Source organism: Ursus maritimus, unplaced genomic scaffold (assembly GCF_017311325.1).
Source record: "Ursus maritimus isolate PB19 unplaced genomic scaffold, ASM1731132v1 scaffold_7, whole genome shotgun sequence".
NCBI lineage: Eukaryota > Metazoa > Chordata > Mammalia > Carnivora > Ursidae > Ursus > Ursus maritimus.
The window spans coordinates 28,253,482-28,268,796 of NW_024426885.1; the positions used below are offsets into that span (position 1 = coordinate 28,253,482).

The window sequence follows — 15,315 nt, forward strand, 5'->3', positions numbered from 1 at the left end:
GCAGGAAAAAAAGAGCACAGTATAACAGTAAATTACTGGGAAAAAAACAATCTACTTTAATCTTATATCCTTAACTAAATTCCCCAGCTTATTATATCAGTTAAACAAAGCCGTAAGTCCATTTAACTGGATTTTAGGTATAAAATTAGACTATACGGATTAATTTCTGATAATTCTGGATGATAGGTATTGAAATTTCCTTACTTGTATTCGAATGTTCATTACATTTCCTAAATAAGTTTTGGGGATATGCTCAGTATCACTGAAAGTCAAAAGGATATCACCCAAATGCAAATTTAGTGGAACTACTAGTAGCAGGTAGGTAGTGATGACAGAATAAACATTACACATTATGCACCAGCATTTTTCACAGAGCTAGAACAACCAATCCTAAAATTTGTATGGAGCCACAAAAGACCATAAATAGCCAAAGAAATTCCAGAAAAGGAAAAAACTAGAGGCATCACGATTCCAGATTTCAAGCTACATTACAAAGCTGCAGTCACTGACATGATATAGTACTGGCACAAAGCCCAACAGATCAATGGAATAGAACAGAAAACCCAGAAATGGACCTGCAACTATACGGTCAACTAATCCTCAACAAAGAAGGAAAGATTATCCAATGGAAAAAAGATAGTCTCTTCAACAAATGGTGTTGGAAAAACTGGACAGTAACATGCAGAAGAATGAAACTGGACCACTTTCTTACACCATACACAAAAATAAATTCAAAATGGATGAAAGACCTAAATGTGAGATGGGAAACCATCAAAATCCTACAAGAGAACACAGGCACAAACCTCTTCAACCTTGGCCACAGCAACTTCTTACTAGACACATCACTGGAGGCAAGGGAAACAAAAGCAAAAATGAACAACTGGTACTTTATCAAGATAAAAAGCTTCTGCACAGCAAAGGAAATAGTCAACAAAACTAAAAGGCAGCCTGTGGAATAGGAGAAAATATTCGAAACAACATATCTCATGAAGGATTAGTATCCAAAATCTCTAAAGAACATATCAGACTCAACACCCCAAAAACAAATAACCCATTTAAGAAATGGGCAGAGAAGACATGAATAGACACTTTGCCAAAGACATCCAGATGGCTACCAGGCACATGAAAAGATGCTCAACATCACTCATCATCAGGGAAATATAAATCAAAACCACAAGGAGATACTGCCTCATACATGTCAGAATGGCTAAAATTAACAACACAAGAAACAACAGGTGTTGGCAAGGATGTGGAGAAGGGGGAAACCTCTTGGTGGGAATGCAAACTGGTACAGGCACTCTGGAGAACAGTTTGGAGGTTCCTCAAAAAGTTAAAAATAGAATTATCCTGGGGCGCCTGGGTGGCACACCGGTTAAGAGTCTGCCTTCGGCTCAGGGCGTGATCCCGGCGTTACGGGATCGAGTCCCACATCAGGCTCTTCCGCTATGAGCCCGCTTCTTCCTCTCCCACTCCCCCTGCTTGTGTTCCCTCTCTCGCTGGCTGTCTCTCTCTGTCGAATAAATAAATAAAATCTTAAAAAAAAAAAAACTATGATCCAGCAATTGCACTACTAGGTATTTACCCAAAGGATACAAAAATACAGATATAAAGGTGTACATGCACCCCGATGTTTATAGCAGCATTATCAACAATAGCCAAACTATGGAGAGAGCCCAAAGGTCCATCAAGTGATGAATGGATAAAGAAGATGTGGTTTATATACACGATGGAATATTACTCAGCTGTCAAAAAAGAAATCATGCCATTTGCAATGACATGATGGAGTTAGTGTATTATGCTAAGTGAAATAAGTCAATTAGAGAAAGACAAATACCATATGATCTCACTCACATGTGGAATTTAAGAAAGAAAACAGATGAACATATGGGAAGGGGGAAAAGAAAAAAAGGAGAGAAGGAAATAAGCCATAAGGGACCCTTAACAATAGAGAACAAACTGAGGGCTGATGGATAGAGGTAGGTGGGGGATGGGCTAGATGGGTGATGGGTATTAAAAAGGGCACTTGTGATGAGCACTGGGTATTGTATGTAAGTGATGAATCACTGAATTCTACTCCAGAAACCAATATTGCACTGTATGTTCACTAATTAAAATTTAAATTTAAAAAAATTACATATTATGTCAGGCTCGCTAATTTTTGGAATGAAACTATTTAAACTATATAGAAATTGAATTTTTTCATGTGTGATTCTTGAGATGAGTCTTTAATACCGGATCAGCCAATTCTACCCCTCAAAACAATTCCAAGACATTTGTCTCAACTATGTAGTTTATGCTCTCAGGGTTGGGTACATAATCTTTCTTCTATTGGGTGCTACTGAACTATAAAAAATTCAATAAAGAATCGCACATACTTTCTTTTTCCACACAAAAAATGAAACATTTGACTAATATATTCAAAAAATACAATTAATGTTGAGAATATTTAGTTCTATATCATGTCCAGTTAGGACAAATAAGAAAACAAAAAGATTGGCTTAGTGTGGGGAGAGGAAAATGGGGAGAAGAGAAAAGGAGGTAGCATGTCCAATGTGAAAAGAAGGGCAGAAAAGGAAAGGAAAAAGAGGATATGAGAGGACAGAAGAGAAGAGAAACCAAAAGAATGGAGTAAAGTAAAAATTAGTTAACACCAGGAATAACAAATGCAAAGAAGGGAGGAGAAGCAGAAACTCTCAAAAGCAATGAGGGCATTAAGACAGTAAAAAGGAAAGGTAATAAAAGTAGGGAAGATGATAGAGATGATCACGAGTAGAGGGAAAAACAGCCTTTCCCATACTTTTCAGACAAGTTACAGATACTTTAATGAGCTCTAAGTAACTAGCAGTGTAAAGTTAAGCATTCATTATGATTTTTGAGGATCTTTACACAATAGCAACATACTCTAGAACAGCTCCAGAGAGTTGGATATATTATAAAAGTTATCTTGTGAAAAGCATTCCAAATTTTTTAGTTAAAAAATTATATGCTGGTACAAAAAAGGAAATAGAGACTGATAAATTAGTTGCACATTACAATACCTTAAGGTGTCAAAAAAATCTCTTTTGTAGATCTGAGGCAACAACTCATACTCTATAATGTGGAAATTAGAACCCCCAGACTAGTATTTAAGTAACAGGGACTCATTAAAATAATCAAAAGTGACCTCAATGTCCAACTTCTGGCACATTTGTCACTGAAAAATCACAATTTTTCATGACAGCTGAATTATATGTCATTTTGGAAAGGTAGCTCCAAAGTTACCAAAAAAGATTAGTTTCTTTTTCCATAGAAAAAAATCAGTAGACTGCCATTTTGTAGATTTTTCAGAGAACTTCCTTCTGATCATTTTCTTAAACCCTGTCAAACCGATCTATCATCATGAAAGTGTTTATCGGTGTCACTTTACTCACTCATCCATCCATCCAACAAATATTTATTAAGTGCCTACCACGTTATCAAGCACTGTTCTGGGTACAGAGAATATTGTGGTTGGAGGGCTGGATATAGAGAACATTGTGGCTGAAAGGACCCAGAATATGCCACTGTGTCATAAAAATTATTTTGAGCTGAAAGCATTTGAGTTCCTGAAATTCCTTATCTGCCCTAAAAGTAGAGCCTCCCAAAAGAACTCAAAAAGAACTCAGTTGTCTGGGGTGCCTGGATGGCTCAGTCATTAAGCGTCTGCCTTCGGCTCAGGGCATGATCCCAGAGTTCCGGGATCGAGCCCCACATCAGGCTCCTCCGCTGGGAGCCTGCTTCTTCCTCTCCCACTCCCCCTGCTTGTGTTCCCTCTCTCGCTGGCTGTCTCTCTGTCAAATAAAAAAATAAAATCTTAAAAAAAAAAAAAAAAAAGGAATTCAGTTGTCAAAAATCCCCTCTGGGAGCAACTCATTAGCACCACATCCAAACAGACATTGTCTCAAAACTATCATATCTTCAATTTATTCTCAGTAGGGTCCATCTATTTATCTTTCCAAAGAGTCTTTCCCTCCCACCTCATAAATGCTCTGTCTTCTTCCTCTTCTAAATTCCTAAGTGCCCTTCTCCCCCACCTTCTTCACCTATTAAGATGGTATATAAGACCCAAATTCTAAGCACCTCTGAGTTACATATCTTTATGAACTCCAATACATATACATACGTAATTAAAATCTGTTTTTCCTCTCACTAATCTGTGTTTTGTCAGTTTACTTCACAGGCCCTCAAACACAAAACCTAAGAAGGCAGAGAAATAGTCTTTCCTCCCTGACATGGTAAATAAGAGAACATTCCTACTGTCATGAAGCTTACATGTTCATGGAAAGTAGACAACAGATAGGCATATTTATATAATAAAATTTCAGGTAGCAATATGTACAATGAAAAAACAATAAAGCAAGGTAATGAAATAGAGAGTAAAAGGGGGAAGGGGCTATCTCATAGAATTTAATAATTGTTCAGAGAAGTAAGTAGAACAAGACCATTTAGTATTCTCAAATGTGCTATAAAGCAAAGCATCCATAATACAAAATATTACTATCCAGAATGCTGAAATGATTTTAGGAGGGAAAAAAAAGTCACATTTAACTCTTTCTTCCAAGTGAAAGCTTTCCAAAACATGGACAAATTAAACTAATTCTCCCACTTTGGGGAAGGGGCTGTTTCCATAAAAAATTATTGAGAACTACATGCTCACCTAAAGCTATCAAAGTGATTTAACAATATAAAGCACTTCCGAAGTATCAGACTTTGTGCTGTTATCTGAAGCAGTCCACAACTATTCTAGGAGGTAGGTGCTGTTAATATGTTAACTTTGTAGATGAAGAAACTGAAGTTTAGGATGGTTAGGTAATTTGCCCAGAGTTACTGTTAATAAGTGGCAAAGCCAGGATTTAAACACAGATCTTTCTAATCCCAAAACTTATGCTTTAACCTCTAGGTTAGGTAATGGCTTCAAAAAGTAAAGTTGGCATGATCTCACTTATATGTGGAATCTAAAAAAGTCAAATACATAGAAACATAGAGTAGAACACTGCTATCAGGGGTGAGGAGGTGGGGAAGATGGGTAGGTATTGGTCAAAGGATACAAAGTTGTAATTATGCAGGATGAATAAATCTACAGATCTAATATACAACATAACTATAGTTAATAATATTGCAGTGAATACTGAAAATTTGCTAAGAGAATAATATTTTGGGTGCTCTCACCATACATAAATATACAATGAACGATAACTATATGAGGAGATGGATATGTTAATTAGCCTGACTGTAAGCATTTCACTATATATACCAATATCAAAATATCCCATACACCCTAAATACATGCAATTTTTATTTTATAAAAAAGAAGTAAAGTTAGTGTATGAGAATATTTAATCCAGTGCTTCCTGCCAACCAATGATTAAACTACAAATCACATACACAGCACAGTGATTATGAAATGCAAGACAAGACTATGGCATTATATCTACCTTATTGTCTCCTCCATAGCGATTAACAATTTTAAAATGAAAACCTGATTCATCAAGTCTTCTATTTTAAAACCCTCCAGATTTCCCTACAGACCCAAGGATAAAATCCAAACTCTTCAACAGTTTTCAAGGCTCTGGACAGCTTTCTTCTCTTCATATCCAATATTCTGGTTTCTTCAGTTTCTTAGTAAGTTATGCTTACTTTTGTTTCCTGGCCTTTGTATATACTATTTCTTCTGCATGAAGCATTCACCACCCTCCCTACCCGCTTTTACATAGGGAACTTTTTTTTTTTTTTTTTAAAGATTTTATTTATTTATTTGACAGAGGTAGAGACAGCCAGCGAGAGAGGGAACACAAGCAGGGGGAGTGGGAGAGGAAGAAGCAGGCTCCCAGCGGAGGAGCCTGATGTGGGGCTCGATCCCATAACGCCGGGATCACGCCTGAGCTGAAGGCAGACGCTCAACCGCTGTGCCACCCAGGCACCCCTACATAGGGAACTCTTAATCATCACTCAAATGAGTAAGACATTGCAGTGTGTGTAATGTCTCTTCCTCTGGACAGCTGACTACTGCTAACCCCATGCCCAAATCTGGGGTTAATTCCTCTCTCATGACTCCGAGATCAAGAGTCTCCTGCTTGGGGCGCCTGGGTGGCACAGCGGTTAAGCGTCTGCCTTCGGCTCAGGGCGTGATCCTGGTGTTATGGGATCAAGCCCCACATCAGGCTCCTCCACTATGAGCTTGCTTCTTCCTCTCCCACTCCCCTGCTTGTGTTCCCTCTCTTGCTGGCTGTCTCTCTCTCTGTCGAATAAATAAATAAAATCTTTAAAAAAAAAAAAAAAAAAAAAGAGTCTCATGCTTTACAGACTGAGCCAAGCCAGGCACCACTTAGTACTTTTTTTCATAGCATGCTATTAGAATTGCCTATTCTATTAAAAGTGACTGTTGTACACCAAACTGTAAGGGCAGTGACTAAACACACACACACACACACACACACACACACACACACACACAGAGTGGTCATTACCATAGTACAAATGCCCTGCAGCTAATACATACTTAATAAATATTTACAAAATCATTAAGTTCCAGACTAGCAAAGTCACATCAGATCCTTAGATGAAATTTCTGAAAATTATTTTCATGGCTATAGGAAAGTAAACATATCAGATTTCTACACAGGAGCACTAAAAAATATTAGTAACAGCAGTAATAGTAATGTAGTAAGATCTATTATACGTCAAGCACTGTGCTGAAGCTCTTACTATCTTATCTCTGCCAATCATCAGAACCTCATAAAGGGAGGAATAAACTTATCTCAATTGCACACACAAGGAAACAGAGGCTTAATAATCTACTCAACATGACACAGCAAATAAGTGTCTGAGTCTTAAATCCAGAATTCTCTTGTCTCACTAAATCCATACTCACGAACTTAGAATGGTTCTGGACTGGTGTCAGAAAAACAGATGTAACACAAGTACAAAGTCAGCTTTATACTATTCTACAAATGATGCTAACTCATCTTGGAAATTCATACAAGAGAAAAATGTATTTCCTCCTATCTTGACAGATAGGGAGAGATTAAAGAAGAATATAATTTTGTCTTAGAATTCACTTCCAAACGATAATTATTTCAAATTTTATATGGGATCCCCTGAGTATACATAGGCTGACAGTGAGATGATGTGGCTTAAAACTATGAAATGTATTAGCCATCAGGGAAATTCAAATCAAAACCACACTAAGATACCACCTTACGCCAGTTAGAATGGCAAAAATTGACAAGGCAAGAAACAACAATTGTTGGAGAGGACGTGGAGAAAGGGGATCCCTCCTACATTGTTGGTGGGAATGCAAGTTGGTACAACCACTCTGGAAAACAGTGTGGAGATCCCTTAAAAAGTTAAAAAATTGAGCTACCCTATGATCCAGCCATTGCACTACTGGGTATTTACCCCAAAGATACAGACGTAGTGAAGAGAAGTGCCATATGCACCCCAATGTTCATAGCAGCTTTGTCCACAATAGCTAAATCGTGGAAGGAGCCGAGATGCCCTTCAACAGATGACTGGATTAAGAAGTTGTGGTCCATATATACAATGGAATATTACTCAGCTATCAGAAAGAACGAGTTCTCAACATTTGCTGCAACATGGACGGCACTGGAGGAGATAATGCTAAGTGAAATAAGTCAAGCAGAGAAAGACAATTATTATATGGTTTCTCTCATCTATGGAACATAAGAACTAGGAAGATCGGTAGGGGAAGAAAGGGATAAAGAAAGGGGGGGTAATCAGAAGGGGGAATGAAGCATGAGAGACTATGGACTCTGAGAAACAAACTGAGGGCTTCAGAGGGGAGGGGGGTGGAGGAATGGGATAGGCTGGTGATGGGTGGTAAGGAGGGCACGTATTGCATGGTGCACTGGGTGTTATACACAACTAATGAATCATCGAACTTTACATCAAAAACCAGGGATGTACTGTATGGTGACTAACATAATATAATAAAAAAAAAACTATGAAATGCTGACAGCAGAGAAAAGGTAAAGTTTGCTGTGGTTATCCAAGTTAGATTAAATTCTTAAGCATAGTCTATAATTTGATCTCAAGAGCCTTAACCACTAAAAACACTCATGTGAAAGAGGGTGCTTTGGTGGCACAGTAGGTTAAGCTCCGACTCTTGGTTTCGGTTCAGGTTGTGATCTCATGGTCTTGAGATCAAACCCTGTGTTTGGCACCATGCTGAGTGCAGAGTCTGCTAAGACTTTCTCTCCCTCTCCCTCTGTCCCCCCCCCACTCTCTCTCTCTAAATAAATAAATCTTTAAAAAAATAATTAACACTTATGTGAAAGAAATAATAATTATATAAATATATTACTATCTGCTTGTTTTTCTGTATAGGGGAACTATTAAGTCAGTAATATTTAGTTTCCTAACCTAGCTGAACAACAGAATATCAGGAACAACCACAGCAGAGTTAGGAAGAAAGGAAAAAAATTATATATACCTGATCTATGAGCCGCTTTATTAAGGGTAGCCCTTCTAGTGCTGAACTGTCACAGCCACTGGTCAATACTCGTTCAAATCCCAAGGTTAAGAGGGTCTCTAGAGCTGCCATTGGATCATGAACCATGTCAAAGGCTGAAATAAATAAAATTGATTTGAATTTTGTACCGATATCCTCTAATACAGTGCTTTCCAAAATGTAGTATACACACAGTGGTGTGCTGGACTTAGCTCGTACTGGCAAAGACAAAGCCAATTATTAAATATTCAGGAGTTTTGCTTTTGCAAGCATTATTTTTAATCCACTGACAGCTTGAAATCAGTCAAGGTGGGAGAATTTAAACCACAGAAATCAACAAATACTATGTATCAGAGCTCTTTTTGTCCGAGAACTAGTTTACCGGCATACCACAGTCTGTATACCATGGTGGTATGTAGAAGCATTTTAGATGGTACCCATTTGAATAGATGTATTTACTTAAACACAGATTTGAAGTGAAACATTTCCATTTTTCGCGAGTTATAAAAGTTTCTCTTTAAAATAAATTCATTTAAGACTTTATTTAAAGAAAATTATTAAATAAATTTTCACAGGTAGCACTCAGATATGGTAAAACTGTAAATGTGATAAGCAAGTGACTCAAATTTGGAAAACTCTGTTCTAAGGCTTCAGACAAACTGGACCTCAGACAAACATTATACTCACCAGTTCTAAAAAAGGCCTTGGTTCACATTCACATCATTAACTAATATTCTATGCTATTCCATTTACCCCAAATACTTAAAGCTCATAGTATAAGGACAGTTGTTTACAACAGACTATCTAGACTTACAATTCCATTCTATTTTCTAAGAGGCTTTTCTCCTCCTCAGAGAGGAAAGTGGCACTAGGAACCTCAAAAAGAAAAACTGCTTCTGCTTTGGTTCTCAGCACTGCTACCTAATTTGGAAGTTCTAATCCATGGTGGATTAGGTGCCTGACCCCTTTACTTTACACTTTAGTGTATGCAGACAGCGAAATGTACCACAGAGGCTTTTCCTTTCTTATAGTAGTGCCTCGCCGGTGATGAAACTATCATACTATCTCATTAAATACACGAGTGAAAAAAAATGTAGAACCCGGGACAATGCAAAACTTTGAAAACATGAAAATATGTTAAATGTATTAAAGGAAAAGAAATTTGAAACAATTTTCTTAGTTTAAGAACAGAGAAAAATACACCCTACATGACATCTTTACTTTTTAAACTATTTAGCATGCCAAAATTTAAACTATATATTTTTCAGATAAATGTTTACTAATTTAAATTACTTTTCATACTTTTTGGTCACTCTCAAGGTGCTGAATTTTAAACACTCTAACATCTTTTAGTTATTGCTAGTTTATGAGAAGCATTGCTAAACAGCAAGTCAAGAAAACAGTCTTCTGGTGGTATTATTCATTTCAGAAAGAAACAAGAATAACAAATGTTTTATCTCTAATTTCTATAAATAGATGCAAATGACAGTGCCCACTCTTATCCTAATCTTTGAATGCTTATTCAAAAGGCCAGAAACACATTCAACAATTTCTCAAGCATATATCAAGTTAAAAAAAAATGACAAGACATTTCTCTTTTCATGTATAACAGAGCGCCCTCTTCAGGCAAAACTGACACTTGTTCCTACATTTTACCAGCCAAGGTTTGACAAAAGTGTACAGAAATTAGAACTACCTGATTTATAGGTAAGAGGCATTTTTTACATGAAATTATCAGATACTTTTTAGAAATCATTCTGATGTAGACAAACCATCAGTAATATAGTTTTGTGCGCAACAGTGAATATCTCTTCATTGACTATCTCCATCTATTCCTTCTTTACTCCTTCCTGATAGTATCCAATTCTTATGTAGATATCCACCCCTCTCTCTGCCCATGAATCTAATATTCATTTGAGAAAGCTGGCTGCACCACTAGCTCCTGGAATGGTCTTGTCTGGTTTAAGCCAGGTAGTACATTTCATTTCACTGGCCACAGTGGTTTTTGGTGGTTGCATATGGTCTAAGGCAATCTAATAAAAATGAATCTCAGGGGGTACCTGGCTGGTTCCGTCAGAAGAGCTTGTGACTCTTGATCCTGAGGTTGAGAGTTCAAGCCCCACACTGGGTGTAGAGATTAGTTAAAAATAAAAAATCTTTAAAAAAATTAATCTCAAAATTCTTGCTTGAATACACTTGTAGGCAATTCCTAACCTCTCCCTCTATTATATCCCACCACTACCACTACCACCACCACTTACTTTTAACAACTTTTCATAACAAAGCTTCAAATTGTGCATCTCTAAATTTACAACAGTTAGTCCCAAGGTCAGTATAAAGAAAACAACTGGTAACACTATAACACTCTGGTATTGTGTTTGTTCCATAAAAAGGTTATGGCATTTGGTGAAATTAGAAAACTGACACCATTTAATAGAACTTTAAAATGGAAATGACTCACCACGGTGGAAAGTGACTGGTAGAGGACGGCATATAGCTATAAAAAGAAAGCCAAACAACAATATAAACGAAGAGATCATCACTGATTACTATACACAGAATTTTCCATGTTATATGGGACTTTTTTACATTTTCCTCTCCTAAGAAGTAAAGACAGTGAATTTTTAATTATTTTATAATAAAATCGCAGCTTTCCAAATTCAGAATTCCTATGTTTCCATTATCTCTGATTTTTTTAAAGACTTTATTTATTTATTTGACAGAGATAGAGACAGCCAGAGAGAGAGGGAACACAAGCAGGGGGAGTGGGAGAGGAAGAAGCAGGCTTCCAGCGGAGGAGCCTGATGTGGGGCTCGAACCCAGAATGCCGGGATCACGCCCTGAGCCGAAGGCAGACGCTTAACGACTGAGCCACTCAGGCACCCCCTCATTATCTCTGATTTTTATACCAAAAAAAATGGCCATCCACTCCTTAGCTAGACCAAATAAAAATTATGCAATCTGGTTACTATAAAGGCAGCATTATAGCTACTACTTTTACCCCTGAGTATATTTAAGAAATACTTTGGCCTAGTAATATTAGTAGTATGCTTCTGTCCTCTCCACATCTCCCCATCCTCACCAACTGCAATAGCTTTTGAAGTTTTTCATACAGTGATTAGAGGAATTAAGGTAAACTTCCCTTAAACCTTCCAGGAACAGTAACAGAACTTGATCTATAACAACTTCAACTTAGGAGTCAATAGGAGTAGAACACACATACACTATGCCCCCAAACATCTAGATAACTACTGCTTAAAGTAGGTTAGCTTAAGTGCCTGCAGGTGTGACTGAAAAGCCAGTTTTCAGAAAAACTTGCATTTTTCTTTCTTTTATTTAAAATTGAGGTGACACACAATGTTACGTTAGTTTCAATATCAGGAGTATTAAATGTAATCATCATTAGAGGCTTTTTGGTCTCAGATATAAATTCTTACCCACAAGGGACATGCACAACTCTTTGTCAATGTTTCCATCTTCAGTCAATGCTCCAAATACCAAACCATCAGCACCATAAAGCTTGGCAAGACGAATGTCAGCCTTCATCACCTCAACTTCACGATCTGAATATAAAAAGTCACCGCCACGTGGCCGAATCATCACAAAAACTGGGATCTGGACACATTGCTTCACTACTTGAAGGACACCTAAAAGAATAGAGAGCAGACTAATTAAAATTCAACTGTGAGGGGCGCCTGGGTGGCTCAGTCCGTTAAGCATCTGCCTTCAGCTCAGATCATGATCTCAGGGTCCTGGGATCCAGCCCTGCATCGGGCTCCCTGCTCAGCAGGGAGCATGCTTCTCCTCTCTGTCTGCAGCTCCCCCTGCTTGCGTGCTCTCTCTCACATACTCCCCCTCTCAAATAAATAAATAGAATCTTTAAAAAAATAAAATTCAAATGTGAACTAACAGCTCAAGGAAGTCAATAAAATTTATTAGCCTTTTACATTTGCTCCTGTGTATCACTTCTACAAGAAAAGGAAGCAATGACTGAGGAAACCAGAGAAAGGAGGATCTAAAGGGAATGACAACATTAATAAAAAAATGTTCATATAATAGAAGTAATAAGAGAATCAAGGGTAAAAAAGAGCAATTTAGTAAACAGAAGGAATTTACTGCATTTTCAAAGCACTTGTAAGCTGACTAAAGAAAATCCTTTTGCTGGTATAGGACGTTTGAAGGTGTAATAACTAACAAGCTCAATATTCTGCCAGTGTATTCCATAAGATCTGATTTTTTCCTTTCTGATTGATTATAGCTCTATTTAGAACCTACTATAGACATGGTTACATAGTTCTAAAGTTTATGACCCTTTAATGAACAAAGAAATTTATCAAAACCTTTTTTGAAAGAGTTATATAATAAAGAGCAAAGTTCTACTTGTTTGTGATTTTATGTAGAGATCTATGAATAAAAATACCTAAATGACACAATTTATCACTAGTCCAGAAACCCTCAATAGTTGCATATGACACCCATTATACGCAACTAATGAATCATCAAACTTTACATCAAAAACCAGGGATGTACTGTATGGTGACTAACATAACATAATAAAAAAATATGATTAAAAAAAAAAAAGAAACCCTCAATAGTAAAGATCTTCCGTGACTTACACTGTAATTACATCTCAATAAACCCATCTTAAACTGAAAAAATCCTAAGTCAAAATGCCTTTAATACATCTAACCTACTGAACATTACAGCCTAGCCTAGCCTACCATAAACATGCTCAGAACACTTACATTAGCCTACAGTTGGGCAAAATCATCCAATGGAAAGTCTACTTTATAATATGGTGTTGAGTATCTCATGTAATTTATTGAATACACGGTTGAAAGTGAAAAACAGAATGGTTACATTGGTACAGAATGGTTGCAAGTGTATCAGTTGTTTACTCTTGTGATTGCATGGCTAACTGGGAGCTGTGGCTGCCCAGCATCATGAGAGTATCATACTACAAATGGCTAGCCCAGGAAAGGATCAGAATTCAAAATTCAAAGTACAACTTCTACTGAATGCATATTACTTTTGTACCACCATAAACTCAAAAAATCATAAGCCAAACCATCATATATCGGGAACCATCTGTATAAGTTCTGTGACAAGCATGATTGATTTACTTCTTTCTCCTTGCTAACAGAACCCCAATTTTGCATGGGATAGCAATATGTCCCATACCAAGCAATGAATCATGATCGCTATTGCAAAAAACAGACTGCAGTCAAATTTAGGTATGTTCTAGAGATTTCACAGAATGGCCAGGGAATGCCCTCCTTTAGTGAGAGGATTCCAAAGAGCTATTGCTTATATAAACTCTTTATACTTAAGAATGCTATCATCAACCTTAGAATAACATCGAAGAGTCAAAAATTCATACAGGGACTTCTGCTTTTGACCAAGACAGAGTAACAGGGACTGGATTTACCCTCCCACCTATAATAAGCAAAAAACACATATGAATATGAAAAATATATGAAACAATGGTTTGCAAGAGATTGTGTGTCACACAACAAAAAACAATGATGCCTGAAAGATGGGAAACAAATGAAGTGACCTCTATAATTGACCCAAATTACTACTTTGAGGGTTTTCTAGGCTGCAGCATAGAAAGGGGGAACCCAGGTGGAGGCCAGAGAATTCTGAGTTGAAGAGAAATCTGAGGGTCCAGGGAGACCAAGTGACTAGAGTTCCCAGGAAAGAGCATCAGGGAAGAGAGAAGGAGAATTTTGGAGATTTACAGAGAATCTCCCTCCAATATTCAGCTCAGTACTAATGAGTGCATATATGCAAGGAAACCATACAAGGCCAGAGAAAAATCCATTGAAAAGAATTAGAAAGAAATAGTACCTTTCGGGGCACCTGAGTGGCACAGCGGTTAGGCGTCTGCCTTCGGCTCAGAGCGTGATCCCGGCGTTATGGGATCGAGCCCCACATCAGGCTCCTCCGCTATGAGCCTGCTGCTTCCTCTCCCACTCCCCCTGCTTGTGTTCCCTCTCTCGCTGTCTGTCTCTATCTCTATCGAATAAATAAATAAATCTTTAAAAAAAAAAAAAAAGAAATAGTACCTTTCATTCACACCTGTCAGGCCAAAAATAATACCGATTTCCAAAAGGCAGATAGAAAAAGTTGAAGATTCATGGGGCAGTGGATAGAGTACACAGAAGGGTTTTGCTTCAGTAGTAGGAATAATTAACTCTAGACACCACTGTTCCAGACCTGTTTTACAAATTTTAAAGACAATACCCAAAGGAATAACCTGTTTCCAAATAACCCAACTGCTTGAGAATTTTTATAGGAATACAAACATATCCAGGACCCAATAACCCAAAATTCATGTCTGGCAACCAATAAGAAATTATCAGGCAGGAAAATAACATGCATCACAAGGTGATAAATCAATCAAATGAAACCAACCTAGAACTGATATAGATGTTAGAATTAGCAGCCAAGTCATTAAAACAACTATTATAACTTTATTCCAAACCTTCAAAAGAGTTCAGAAACACTATATGAGATATAACAGACTCAAATTAAACTCCTAAAGATGAAAATTACAATATGTGAGATGAAAAATATACTAGGTGGGTTTAACAGCAGATTAGACATTGCGAGAAAAGATTAGTAAACTTGAAAACAAATCAATGGAATCCATGCAAAATGAAACAAAGAGAAAAAGGAGATTAATATAAAAAGAGCCTGGGTGGCTCGGCTGTTTAAGTGTCTGACTCTTGATCGCAGCTCAGGTCTCGATCTCATAATCATGAGTTTAAGCTTCAAGTTGGGCTCCACGCTGGACATGGAGGCTACTTAAAAAAAAAAAAAAA

General features: G+C 37.3%; 1 protein-coding gene across 1 annotated transcript in view; it reads right to left on the bottom strand.

Annotated features, from left to right (window-relative positions):
- Positions 1–15,315, bottom strand: part of CUTC (cutC copper transporter) — a 26,079-nt gene that overhangs the window by 3,389 nt on the left and 7,375 nt on the right. Inside the window, exons 4-6 of the mRNA XM_040623951.1 lie at positions 11,926–12,135; positions 10,950–10,985; positions 8,471–8,604 (exon numbers count right to left, since the gene is read on the bottom strand). Of these exons, the coding sequence (XP_040479885.1) occupies positions 8,471–8,604; positions 10,950–10,985; positions 11,926–12,135 (380 nt within the window). The remainder of the gene's footprint in view (positions 1–8,470; positions 8,605–10,949; positions 10,986–11,925; positions 12,136–15,315) is intronic.